Raw genomic sequence first — 13,488 nt, 5'->3', positions numbered from 1 at the left:
TAATTGTCATCATTTGATTTAATTGTAATTAGTGTAATTTGCTCCTCTTCTTATAATATTTTTGTACAATAATTTATGAAGACTTTGTAATAATTTGGTAAATTATTTTTTACTAGTAATATTTAATAAAAATTAACTATTGGTCTTTAATTTTGGAGCTTAAATTGATTGGAAAAATCAACTTTTCACTTTAATTTAGACAATTTTTTTTTGCCAAAATCATATTAAAATAGTATTTACATTTGGTTAATTGTGATGGTTGTGCTTAAATTGCTTAATAATAATGTTATAATTAGTTTCTTATATGATCAACTTTGTTAATTTCTCAATTGATTAACATTGAGAAACTTTTTCTTTGTTAATTCAGTTGATTGAATCTCTTGGTAATTCATCTTCGGGTGGTAATAGGACAACGATTATCGGAACATCATCTCCGTTTTCATTGTTATTGTTGTTATCATTAGTTAATTGTTTGGAATTTGCTGTTTGATCAATCATAATTTCGGGTTGATTTGAGTCTTGTCTCGTTCCCTTTGAACGGCTCTCTTCAGCTTGAGGTTTATCTGAATTATTGGTGACAATTGAACTATTGTCAAGATCAATTGAATAATCGTTGTCATCATTTCGTTTATCATTTAAATTATCCGATGAAATTAAAATCTCACTTGGTAATCGGGATTTTTGTCTCACTGATGATGAGGAGGGAGGAATAAATTTCGAGGTTTTAACCAACATCTCAACGATATCGCTCACATTTCCCATGGACGCAGGGACAATTGTGATGTTACCATGATGCAGATTAAGAAATGGATCAACTGGTTTATTTGTTGTTGGCATTAGATTAGAAATCAATAAACTTGGTTTAGGTGTTGTAGTTGTTGTTGTTGTTGTAGATGTAGTTGTAGATAATGGGAGTGGTTCAATGATTACTGTGGGAGGACAAGGACTAGATGGTGATGGTAATGGTGGTAATGCTGAGGAAGATGAACTTTTCCTTATATCTTCAAGTGTCTCCTGCATCATTTTGATTAGACGATTTATCGACATTTCATCTTTTGTCACTTCGATTGGACTTTCATCCGGTACTTTACTTATTATTGGCACTTTTCCGGTGACTGATGTTGATTCCGTTGGGATTTTTGAAGTTAATCGGATCTGATAAATTGTTCCGGGTTTCTTTGAGTTAATTGAACCTCCAATTACACCTAATGATGGATCTTCCGCCATTTTCAGGGTGACAATTGTTCCTCCTCCTCTTTCTGGGACTGATGAACTTGTTCCCGGTGAAATTGAGACACTTTCAATTGACCCTTTTCTGGTTTTACTTGATTGACCTTGATTTCCAATATAAACTATTCCATCAGTTGATTTAATTGTTGTTGATTGTTGAGATTCATTAACAGTTGATGAACTTTGTTTACTATTGTTATTTGATTTACGTCTATTTGTGTTTTGTCTTGAACCAGTTTTACGTTTCTTTGATTCAGTTGAACTAATTGTTGGTGTTACTTGAGTTGTTGTTGTGGTTGTTGTTTTACTAATCACTTTCATTTCTTCATCATTGTCTTCATCTTCATTATCTTCATTTGTCTTTATCTTTTCGGAATCTTCTTCATCATCGTCACCATGATCATGTCGATGCTCCTTAATCAATTTCTTATCATCAGATGAAGTTAAATCTTCACGAGGTGTTGATGTTGTCGGTTTGGAGGTTGATTTAGCTTTATTACGATTTGATCGAGTTGTTGATTTACTCGTTGTTGTTGTTGATTGTTGCTGATTCTTTGGTTTTGATGATTTTTTGCGAGTTGATTTAATTGTTGTTGGAATTGATATTGATTTCTCTGTACTTGATTCGATCGTTTCTTCATCATCCGCGTTTTCTGCCACCGATTTACCATCGGCATCTTCTTCGTTATCAACGATCTCTTTTTTGTTTGACTGGTCAGTTTTCTTGTTTCCTTTTCGCCGTTTTTCCGATATCCTTCCGGTTCCTGTTCGAGATGCTGGTGAAACCTCATCTTCGTCTTCGTCTTCCTCGATAACTGTCTCATCTCGTCTTTTATCTCGAGATTTTTTACCACGAATCCGTTCAGTTACCACTGAATCTTCATAATCGTAATCGTTTTTGGTGCTATATGATTCAGTCACGGAAGAGGTAATTATATTGTTATGATTTCGGGTGTTCCCTTGGTAAACTGGTTGCGGTGAGAAATTATCCCCATCTAATTGCCGGTGATTTGATTGTCCTGGAATAAGATTGATTGATGAATCAAGAAGAAAATGAAAAACAAACTAAATTAGTTTAATCAACAATCATCTGAAAGATTATTATATTATTCCATAGTGATAAATAATAATAATAATTTTGGTTCAATTTTCGGCAATCATAAGGATCGGAAAGAGATTAGGAGATTTAAATTGTTACAATTAACACTTTCATCTCAATGAGATGATCAAATTTGATGAGCTAAATGACCTGGAAATGTGTGTAATCATAATAATTGTTAATTGTAGTTCGGGGAAAGAGATTAGATTGTGATTGAATCTCGATTAAGATGAGAAACTAAATCAAAAAGTATATTTAACAAGTGAGATGATAAAAAGACACTAAAAAACCAGTTATGTTTTAATTGCCTTGAAACTAAATTAGCAATTTAATTTTGGAATTGATTATGTAATTGGAGAGAAAAAAAACCAAATTCATCTCAAGATGATTAACTTAATTGTGACTTTTACTATCAACTAATTATCTTCATCATCTTTCCCAATCAACCCACTTTCGCTTAAGCTTAATTTCTTGATGATTGTTAACCTTTTAGATATATTTTTGTTTACAATCAATGATTGAGAGTATTAAGAAGATGATGATAACAATCATATACCCTTAAGAAATTAATCAATTATAATTCACTTTTGTTAACCTAATTACCTTGATTTAGATTGACTTGTTTATCAATTAATGTATCCAGGTTATGATAAGGTTTGTAGCTTTGATAATATCCACTGGCGGAGGTCTTGTAATTAGTTGCATATTTTGGACCATAATCGTCGTCGGTGTAAACGGGACGATCGTCGATATTGACCTTGGAATTTGATTGGTGACGATCATCACGATTAGCTGATGATGATGAGCTTTGATGTCGAGAGGATGAAGACGATGAGGGTACTGAATAAGCGTCGGAATCATTTTCGTCCGGATAATTATGGTGATGAGATCGTTTATTGGTTATTCCTTAAGATAAACAAATATTAGAAGACACAATTAGTATTATTTGCGAGATTTTCATGTTAATTGTGGGTAATAATCAGCTGATTGTGGTCTTTTCGAGTTTACATTTGTAATTTACTTACGTTTTTCACTTGATTTGCTCTCATCGTTTGTTGATCTTTTTGATTCGGTTTCGTGATCTTCAACTGGACCTAAACTTATACTTCCCTTTTTGAAAGTGATCTTTGCTTTGCCCAATCTAATTGCTGTTCCACCACCAGAAGCTGGTCCAATGCTGATTGCTGGTGTTTGATTTGGTTTTTTGGTCGTTGTACTGGTCGATGGTTTACTTTTGGGTCGACTTCTTATCTGAGGCTCCCCGTTGACCTCATCATCATAATAATCATTATAAGGATTCTTGGCCATTGAATATCGTGTATTAGAAGCCATTGGTTGATACATGTCCATTGGAGGTTCAATGATGTAAGGTATTGGTGCACTTTCCGTCTCATATTGAGTACTATCCATTGGATATGATGGTCCCAAAGGGTCATTTGGTGATCCTCGTTGTGGTGGGGAAAGAGGTGAAGGTGGTAACTGTTGCTGGGATTCAATTAGACTTTCACTTGAAGATGGAGATCGAGGTACTTTGAACAGTGGATCCATGAAGACAAATCCTTTCCAACCATTACTAGAAGATGCGGTTCGAGTTGGCTGTAAGAGAGTGTCCAATAGTCCTCGAAGAGCTGGTGTTGCTCGATCAGATCGTTTTTGTACCATTCGTGGTTGAAGTGATAGTATTTGCCCATTGACATTGGGTATCAAAAGGTAACAACTATTGAACAAGAAAACAAAGGTCACCAATCCGGTAAAACAATTCACTTGTGACACTTTACCCTTTCGCTTTGGTGGCATCTTGATAATAACAATTTAAAATTAATCACAGTTAAAATTTCAAATATAATAACAATTAATTATATATACTACTTACCGTTAGTTCAATTTCATCAATATCTTGAAGATCCATCGTATGGTTTTCCAAGGAACGAGAAAATCAGTAATCAAATACTGATGTCGATGATAGAGATTAGTTCATATATATTGGAAATTGATTATAAGCAATTTACAAATCAGATTAACATGAGAAAATAGAAAAGTCAATTGATTTGATTGTCAATAAAGTAGAAAAGTTGAAAAATAAACTTTCGCATCAACGATTTGAATGAAAAATGGACCAACGAAAATGAGATCAAAGTTTTGAAAAACTTTTCGTTCTGTGATTTGGTTATACCGCTGGTTATTGACGACGATGATGATGATTAAAATGAAGACGAAGATGATAATGATGATGATGGCGATGATGGTGGTAGTTAGTTGATTATCCTGTTTGGATAAACATCGGTCAACAATCAGACCAACTTGTAGTTGATTTCTTGAATCTCACTGCAGGGCAGCTTCAAGATGGTTTATAAATTGTTGGTATTATCCAAAACTGAATCATCTTTTCATCATTTAACTTTTGCTGATGATGATGATGATGAGGATGGAGATCACAGTTAGAAAGTAACAGAAAAAAAAACTTGTTCACTTGATGAGCTATTTGGTTTTACTATTAATAATTTCTTATCATCATGAAACTTTTTTTTTCATCTTCTTTTTCATTCCAACTTGACCTAATCACCGAGTTTCAACTTGATCTTTTTTTTTCTTGTTCTTTATCTTCATCACTTAAATATATTCAATTCACTTGGAGATACAAATTGGTCATCAATGTATTGTCCATCTCGAGAGGAGGGTGTGAGTGACCACTACAATACGAATATATAAAGAGTTTGGAAGAAAAGAAAATGGAATCAAATTTTTTTTTTATTCTCATTCGATTCAATTTTCTAAACAATTTAAATATTCAGAGAAAGTGATTTAATCTTTACCACCTTAGGATCGAGTTAATTGTTGCTATTTATCATCAACTAATCGTTACAATCTAAAGTTCAGTGACACTTTAACGTTGAATTTGATTGATTAAATAATCGTACCAACAATTAACCTTCATCATTATCATTTCTGTGGTTTAGATTATTAATTTTCTTTTACCTCTTTGATTAATAATGTTTTCTCTTTGTTGATTTAGTTAATTGTTTCCTTGATTTAAAGGTTTGCTTTGTTGTTCTTGTTTGATTGGTTGGTTCATTTTCTTGATTGTTAATTATTTTTTTCTTTAATGTAAATCACAATCGCCTGAGGGAAGATGAGGAAAAAAAGAGCGAAAATTTTTGATTCCTTAATATCTGAAAGAATTACTAATTAACCTTTCTAATTGTGCTGTTAACTAATAGATAGATAAAAGCAATTAATAGTCTTAATATATTCATCGACAAGTTAACATTAAAACAATTTGATTGTAGACAAAAGTTGTAATTAGTTTCTTCAAGATGATTCTGATAATTGTGATAATATTAATAGAAAAGTTAATAATATATAATTAACATTGTTTTCCACAATTAAGTTATGATTCTTATTAGATATTATCTTACTAAGGTTAACAATTGGTTAATTTAATTGTTACACCAATGGTTTGGTGTTAATTTATCACGAAGCAAATGTTTACAATTAATTGTTGATTAAAGAGATTTTCATTTGCAAATAATTAGTTTCATTTTTTATCAATGTGGTAAAAATTGAATTGGAAAGGGATATTGATGATTCCTTGTTAATCCAATTAAAAGGTTGATTAGTGATTTAAATATTGCTGTTGTCAATTGGAATCAAGAAGATGATTAACATTTATAGGGAGTTGACAATGATTGGTGATAATAATTGTAATAATTATATATATAAATGTAAATAATAGTGGTGATGTTGATGATATAAAGTTAGAGATGATTAAAGATTATGTCGAGAAAGAAATTTAAAAAAAAACAGAATAGAAAACATTTACAATCATGATTACATATTAATTTTCAATCTTCATCACAATGAAAATCAGAATCAATTTTCATTGATCAATTTGTTGATTGAAATCAAATATCAAGCAAATTTTCATTAATAGTCACAAATTAATTTTTTAGTTTGATTTTTCTTTCTATTTGTTGTTACTATTTCTTTGAAGTATCAATTACTTTATAAACAAACAGGTAGGCACTTGGCTTTTGTTTGATGTCCATTCATTTTTGATCTTAATTGTTGATTGTAATCCAATAATGTATTTTACAATTAGAAGAAATTTGTCCAATCAGTTATTGTCCTTATTTTTTGTTTCTTCTTTTGGTTGCTGGGTTATTAACTTTTTCTCTTAATTATTTCACAGAATTATTATTGCAGAAAGTGAGAGAGATAGAGATGCGAGTGAGTGTGCATAAATTGTAATTTCCTTGTTTGTATGTGATTAACTTTGGAGAGACAATGGTGATGATGATTATTATTTTGATTCTAATTCTAACTTTTCGTATTTATGATCATGGAGACGAGACATGAACAATTTAAATTTAGACTTAATCAGCGATTGGATAAAAGGTATTGAAGGTAATGAAGTAAACGAGATGTTTATCCTTTTGTTTCAATCTTTTTTTTTGTTGATATTATTATTGCTGTTCTTTGTGAGCGTTTAATTGTTATTATTGTTATTGTTTTTGCTGTTGTGATTATGCTTGTTGATTGAGTTATTGAATGTTAATTGTTGATGTTATGATTTACACTTCCACCAGATCATCATTCCTATTTAGGAGATACTCTGTCCTTGGATCAACTGTAGATTTATGTTTCAACCAACCATGAAAACATTTGGTGAATTTCCTAGTTTCCTTTCCCTTGAATGTTAACATTAACTTTCTCGGTCTATCTGGTTGTTTAATCCTCATATTTTGTACATAAACGGTGGCACTTTTAAGAGCCAATTTAATTTCAACATCGGAACACCTTGAACCCACCCAAACGAAAACTTGATCACCATTGTCCAATATCATAATATCCTCATCGGCAAGATCATCTTGACAAAAATCGATACATTTCTCGGAGACACAAAAGTAACCTTTATCATTAGAACATCGGAATAGTCGAGTGTATTGCATAAAAGAAGAATCTTTTTCGTAAGCCTTCTTTCCGCCTAAATGATTCCAAAATTCATCGGGTTCTTCACCTTCAGTAATAACCGAGACAATATAATCCTGAGAATCGTACATTTGAGATGCAATCTCTTCAGCAAGATTACCATCATCTTCAGATGCTTGATTTCCTTTCCAAACATATGCTGTTCCGAATGAATCTTCACCAGGAATTGCTAGAATGTAACAGAAACCCGAACATAGAATTGCCGAATCGGGTAAAACTTGAATACATCGAGTTGTAATTTTGTTACTATTCGATCGAAGGTAGAAAAACTCAGAGGCCGGAGTGAATCGTCGATTGTAGGAAGATGATGAGTTACCACTGTTCTTGTGTGATGAACTTTTCGGTGGCCTTTTACCCGTGTGTATCACAAATTTACGCTTAAAATGAGATAAAAATTTATAATTTTCTTGCTGTTGATGGGTTCGAACCACTTCCAGTTTATCACCAAAATGACTTTGATATCTTTTTAAAAGGTCAAAGGTAAAGGTTAACCAGCCCATGTTGGAAGCGTCACGACCCTGCCAAAAGTAGGAGACACATTGATACTCGTCAAGAACATCTTCTTCGTCTTCTTCTTCATCCGATTCAAGGGGTGGTAAATAACGACATAAGAACACATAACAATCTTCTGAGTAAAAGTGACCCAGCTCTTCCTCTGGTAAACGAACAAACTTTTTACCCTCGAGGACAAATGCTTCCATCACTTTAAGCTCATCATTCCAACCTTCCATTAATTTTCCTTCTTCTTCTGGATCCATTGATTTGGCTCTAGGCATGAAAAGTGCTGATGTATCAATTTTAACTTCTTGCTTAGACATCCATTCATGTAAATTAGCACCAGTTCGAGCAACTGAATCAGCAGTTCGAGTAAAATCTACAGCGATCACATCATCCCATCCATTGAATTTTGACTTGAATACTTGAGGTTCATTTCTAGAGTGTAAGAAAAAAGAGTGAATAATTCAAATGATGAGGAAGAGAAAACGTAAAACCAATTATTTAATTGCTAATTTGAAAACGAAAGCAGAAAACTCTGGCATTTAAATGAGACACACGGAAGAAAAAATCTAATCAAATTACAAATTTCCTAAGGAGTTCGTCAATCTCTTGATGATAATCACGATGATCTTGTTGATTTTAAGGAAGTCATTAAGATTGTCAAGTTTTGAAGAGTTAAATTACGCAATAATCAAAATGACAACTATTTTTAAACCAAGAACTGAAATTAGCTATCAGCTCAAAACAACAAAATCATCATCCTAAACCATAAGAATAGTTTGCAAATGCTAGTTAAAAATATTCTAGGAAATATATAGGAATTAAACTGTTATGTAAATGACTTGACAATTTTCAACAGTCAATTATCATAATCATTTATAAGACTAATCATCAACTCTAATTATTATTAATAGATTTATATTAATAACAACCGTTTTTAATAGGGTAAATAGTGAAAAACAATAAATGACAACGTAAAAATAAATAGCTCACATTGTATTGTTATTACATTTGGGAGGATCAAATTGTAATTTTGATTTGTCTGATTAACTTAAAAAGAATCGTAGAGAGAGAAAGAGAAATTAAATTGTGATGAATCAAAACTAATACCATGAAAAGTAAATAAAATGATCATTATGCTAAATCATCATTTCTAATCACGCTTCATTTACAGACTGTATTGTTTGGTTATGTATTCTCAGAGCATTAAACAAAACCTGAAACTAAAATTGTATTCGGAGGAGTTGAACAATTAACTTACCCTTGTAAACATCGAGTGATTAATGCAAGTTCCGGCCTTTTAATCATATCATACAATTCTTGAACCAATTTTATGGCAGCAGCTTTGACTAGACGAGGGGCTTTCCTACCCAACCTAATTCAACGGAAAAATATTAATGTATTGATTAGTAATTGATTGGAATAATTAGCTGATTGAAAAGATTATCCTAAAGGTTTAGTTGAAGTAATGACATTGAAAATGAGGATATAATTACCAAACAAATAAATCTGACGAGCAATCAAGGATATAGACATTTTTAGGTTCAAGTAGCGAAGGAAATAATTTGCCTTCTTTGAAATGAACTTGAGGAAGTTCAAGATAACCCATTCCCAGGCCAACTTTGTACAATATGGGATAACATGGTTTGAAATGGTCAAGATTTACATGGTCTTTAATCACAAGGGTACTAATTGTTGATTCATCTAAACTTAACTCCCGCCAAAATTCATCTGATTCCTCATTTTGTGAGATAAAAATAATCTCGGCTTTATTTTTTCTCTCCTCTTTATTAATCTTTTCCGCTAAAAGACGAGCCTTTTGTTTCATAGTATTTTTTGACCTTGTCCCATTCCAAACGTAAATGGAATAACCAGCATCCAGGACAAAAACAAATCGAGGATCCAACGATTCATAAGAAAGTGATACTGTTTCAAGGTAAAGTTGTCTTTGTTTATCTTGAAGTTCATGGAGTCGATACATACGGTGGACAACTTCTACTTCTTCCACCGTAAAGAATCCGGAAGCTGTTCGACCTCCCTCAATGTACATTATACGATCTGGGAAAAGAGAGAGAAACTCTTCCGATTCATCTCCCTGTTCTTCTCGTATGGTTCGACATTGTGCACCAAGAAAGTTACGAAGGTTGACAGCATGGATTGCGGAACAAGCTCTTTTATCAAGTGGAGCATTGGAACCAATCCAGAAGTAGATTTGCCAGCTTAAGCATTGATTATCATCTTCATCTGTTTTTAAAACAATATAACAATCACCCTCATAAAATTTACCATGAAGAGCCTCATCAACAACATTGGGTAAAAAATTCTCTATCTCCCAGACAGTTAAACCAGAAACTTGGCCAACATCCTCTTCAAAAATGTCACTATAATCCAATGGCGGTTTTTCTAATGCATCTTCCCATCTTTTAGGCTTTAAATTGGCATCACTTGACTCTGAAAGATCATCAACAAGTTGATCTCTTTCTCTTGCTAATTCACTCATTCCTTTAAGAACTTTTGCTTGATTTGTCTCATCATCTTCAGCAGCATTTCGATGGCGTCGACGTAATCTCAATTTACGTGCGATCGGATCTTTACTTGGTGCTATAATAATAATAAAAATTCAAAAAGAAAAACAAAAAATTTAATGTAAATGGTAATGAGAAATCATAATAATCATGTTTAAATGATGTTATGTGACACACACGGAGGTGGTAGGAGGAGGAATTGATGTCAGTAAAAAAGAACAGAAGAAAAAAGGATCAAGGTAAAAAAAAGAAAAGAATGAAAGTTATATGGAAAAAAAGAGTGAGTGGAAATTGTAGAAAAGAGTGAGAGAGAATAAAAGAAAACAAAAAGTCAATTGTGGTAACAATTACAAAAGAGAAGAATAAAAGGAAAAGTAAAAGATCAGTTAGAAAAAGAGAAACAACAATTTAGAAATTTCTTTTTAGGGAAAATTAACTTACATGTGGGCGAAGCGAGGTTTTTAGGCGCAGCAGCTCCTGCCATTCTTAATTGGGTCTTTAATGAGAAGTCGATATTATAATATTCAATTCCACTTCCTTTGGAGTATGAATGATATTCTGGAGGTTTCGGTGGCATAATAAGATCAGGATTATCAGAGAGATCGAGAATTTCTAAATCGTTTAAAAGGTGTATGGCATCGGGTAAAGTTATCAATCGATTATGGGAAAGGCTTAATTTCTTCAGTCTACCACAGCGGACAATTCCTTCGGGTATCATTTCTAGATTGTTATTTGAGGCGACAAAAACTTCTAGATTGGCAAGTTTACCGATACCGGAAGGTATACCATCAAAATCAATTTCATTAAAGCTAATGTACAGTCTTCGGAGTCGAGTTAATTTACATATTGATACTGGTAAAGAGGTAAGTTGATTACGTGATAAGTTAAGTGTATTTAATTGTTTCCATGTATCACCAAAATTTGGATCCAAGTTTGTGATACAATTTCCACTAAGATTAAGCCTTTTAAGGTTTGGTATTGTGTTTAACACGGGTGGCACTGAGTCGAGTTGATTTTCGGATAAATCTAATTCGCTAAGATGAACCAGAGATTCCAGGGATGAAGGTAAATTTTGTACATTACGTTGGGTGTTACGTAGATTTAAGGATCGAAGGGATAACAGAGCTGGTATCTGCCGTAATTGGTTATGTCCAAGGGGATTACAGCTGAGATTTAGAGTTTGTAATTTGACTAATCTTCTAAGTTGAGGAGGTAATGTTTCTAAGGAGAAGAAAAAAGTTGAATTATGTCAAATGTGTAAAAGTTATGATGATGATGATGATGTTGCTTGGAAGAGTAAAAATTGCTATTTGTGTATCGATGATAACTTACCTAGTTGGTTATAACTCAAATCTAAATACATCAATTCTGTTAGATTGACAAATAGTTGATTAGGAATCGAATCAATTTGATTGTGGTTTAAGTTTAGAACTAGAAGACTTTTAGCGTGCTCCAATTCGGTGGGCACTTCTTTCAATTGATTTCGACTTAAATCAAGAACTAAAAGCTCTTTAAGCTCAAATAGGGAAGACGGAAGACCACCATTTTTGATCTTGTTCTCGCGTACATTGAGATACCTTAAACAGTTCATGGCAACAATGTCAGATTGAAGGGAAACTAGATTATTTTTTATCAATGAAAGTGATTCTAATTTGGTTAATTTAGCCAATTCTTCAGGTACCCAATTCATGGCTGTCCGGTTAAGCTTAAGCCACCTTAGATCACTCATTTCAGTAACAATTTTGGTAAAATCCTCCTCCTGTGAAAATAGAAAGAGAGAAAGAAAGAAAGATTCCAGGTGAGAAACAGGAGAGACAACATCAAGAAAAATGAAGAACAGTGAGCGTAGAAATGAAAGAAGATTTGAATCAGAGTGAAAATAGAAAATGAAAAGAAAAAATAGATTTGAGTGTAAAGGTGAAAAAAAGACAGAGAAAGATTAATGTGGAAAATATTGCAAGACCAATAAAAGAGCGCGGTCAATGGGAATAAAATTGACATTGATAAGATGATAAATAACATAGGTAATGGATAGAAAAGATAGAAAGAGAGAAAGAAAGAGAAATAGTAAGATAAATAGATGTAGAGAAAGAGAAGAAAAAGAGAAAAAGATGATGAGAGAGAGAGAGAGAAAAGATGAAGATGAAAAGATTTACCTGGAAATTATTCCTACTGAGGTCAATCCCTCGGACGAAGGGTAGAACACCGGTTGATGACATCCCGGTCGATTGATTAAAGTTCTCCTATCGTTGATTACAATGGTTTAATTACAATCCAGTCAACGAATTCATTAAGAAAAAAACAGTTGATTAATAAATTAAATACAAAATTAACTTCTCTTCAATAAGAGGCCTGATAGAAAACTGAAAGAGTGTTTATTGCGCCTCCTCGTGAGGAGATGGTGACTGAACACCAGGATACAATGAATTGTTGTATTTCCTCTGGTGAGGATTCAGTACTCATGGTACTGGTAAGGGTGGGGTTGAGTTGGAACTTTTCATGTAATTTAAGGATGACAGAGTTATTAATATGTTTATGAGATTGTCTATTTTAGTTGAATCATTTTTTTCTCCTGTTAATATGAAACTGGGTAGGTGAAAGGGAAAAGTGTTAGGACATGAGAACAGGTAGTGTCGAAATGATTTGTTCGTTTTTCCATTGGCTCTTCTGTTTTGGTTTCTGATTCCAATTGTTGAGGTTAACTGTGTGATAATTGTGATGATTTTGTTGAGGGAGTGACCACCATAGTAATATATTTTTTTCTTTGAGGTAGGGAAGACAAGGTTGAGGAGATTGTTTTCTTTTAGGTATTTTTTGAAGACCAGATTATTGATTTCTTTTTCCAATTCTGATTTGTAGGCATTTCTAGACATGAAGTTGTGTTTGATTAGGATAGGTTGATGTACAATGAATCGGCATTTCTCCTGGGCAGCGATATGAATGAAGTGTCGGCCATGGTGGGTGTTTAGGATGTTGCTCAAGTCGAGATAGGTATTAGATGATGAGTATTTCACCAAGTTATCAGGAATTATGTAAATGACATTCTGATTATGAGTCAGTGAGACCATGAGCTGAGTAGCAACTAGTTGCAGTTGTATTAGCGGTAAAGGGTCAGTGAGTAGGTATTGTTTGGTGAACTCGGAAGTG

The 13,488-nt window shown here is 32.9% G+C and overlaps 2 protein-coding genes across 2 annotated transcripts; both read right to left on the bottom strand.

Moving 5' to 3' along the window:
- Window positions 1–145: 145 nt before the first annotated feature.
- On the bottom strand, window positions 146–4,777 carry LOC128391258 (mucin-5AC-like). The gene is made up of 4 exons (XM_053351146.1): window positions 4,203–4,777; window positions 3,355–4,126; window positions 2,933–3,235; window positions 146–2,249 (listed from the first exon to the last, which is right to left on the bottom strand). Exons 1-4 carry the CDS (start codon window positions 4,236–4,238, stop codon window positions 364–366), a joined length of 2,997 nt encoding a protein of 998 aa, XP_053207121.1. The 5' UTR covers window positions 4,239–4,777; the 3' UTR covers window positions 146–363.
- A 1,048-nt stretch (window positions 4,778–5,825) lies between these two features.
- Window positions 5,826–12,708, bottom strand: LOC128396705 (protein flightless-1-like). Its single transcript, XM_053357678.1, has 6 exons — window positions 12,498–12,708; window positions 11,674–12,100; window positions 10,783–11,562; window positions 9,313–10,417; window positions 9,078–9,191; window positions 5,826–8,251 (listed from the first exon to the last, which is right to left on the bottom strand). The coding sequence occupies exons 1-6, from the start codon at window positions 12,558–12,560 to the stop codon at window positions 6,901–6,903; spliced, it is 3,840 nt and encodes a 1,279-aa protein (XP_053213653.1). The 5' UTR covers window positions 12,561–12,708; the 3' UTR covers window positions 5,826–6,900.
- Window positions 12,709–13,488: the final 780 nt, after the last annotated feature.

This window comes from Panonychus citri, unplaced genomic scaffold (genome assembly GCF_014898815.1).
Source record: "Panonychus citri isolate SS breed McGregor unplaced genomic scaffold, ASM1489881v1 Contig00001, whole genome shotgun sequence".
In the NCBI taxonomy this organism is placed as follows: Eukaryota; Metazoa; Arthropoda; class Arachnida; order Trombidiformes; family Tetranychidae; genus Panonychus; species Panonychus citri.
Note: the sequence above shows the minus strand (reverse complement) of the source record. Positions and strands in the feature narration are given on the sequence as shown.

What these genes read in the sequence shown, in the direction of transcription:
- LOC128391258 (XM_053351146.1), bottom strand. Translation starts at nt 4,238, where the DNA reads ATGGATCTTCAAGATATTGATGAAATTGAACTAACG. An exon ending in TTGATGAAATTGAACTAACG is followed by an intron (nt 4,127 to 4,202) that starts GTAAGTAGTATA and finishes GTTATTATCAAG; the next exon opens with ATGCCACCAAAGCGAAAGGG. An exon ending in GAGCAAATCAAGTGAAAAAC is followed by an intron (nt 3,236 to 3,354) that starts GTAAGTAAATTA and finishes GTTTATCTTAAG; the next exon opens with GAATAACCAATAAACGATCT.
- LOC128396705 (XM_053357678.1), bottom strand. Translation starts at nt 12,560, where the DNA reads ATGTCATCAACCGGTGTTCTACCCTTCGTCCGAGGGATTGACCTCAGT. An exon ending in TCAGTAGGAATAATTTCCAG is followed by an intron (nt 12,101 to 12,497) that starts GTAAATCTTTTC and finishes CTATTTTCACAG; the next exon opens with GAGGAGGATTTTACCAAAAT. An exon ending in AAACCTCGCTTCGCCCACAT is followed by an intron (nt 10,418 to 10,782) that starts GTAAGTTAATTT and finishes TTATTATTATAG; the next exon opens with CACCAAGTAAAGATCCGATC.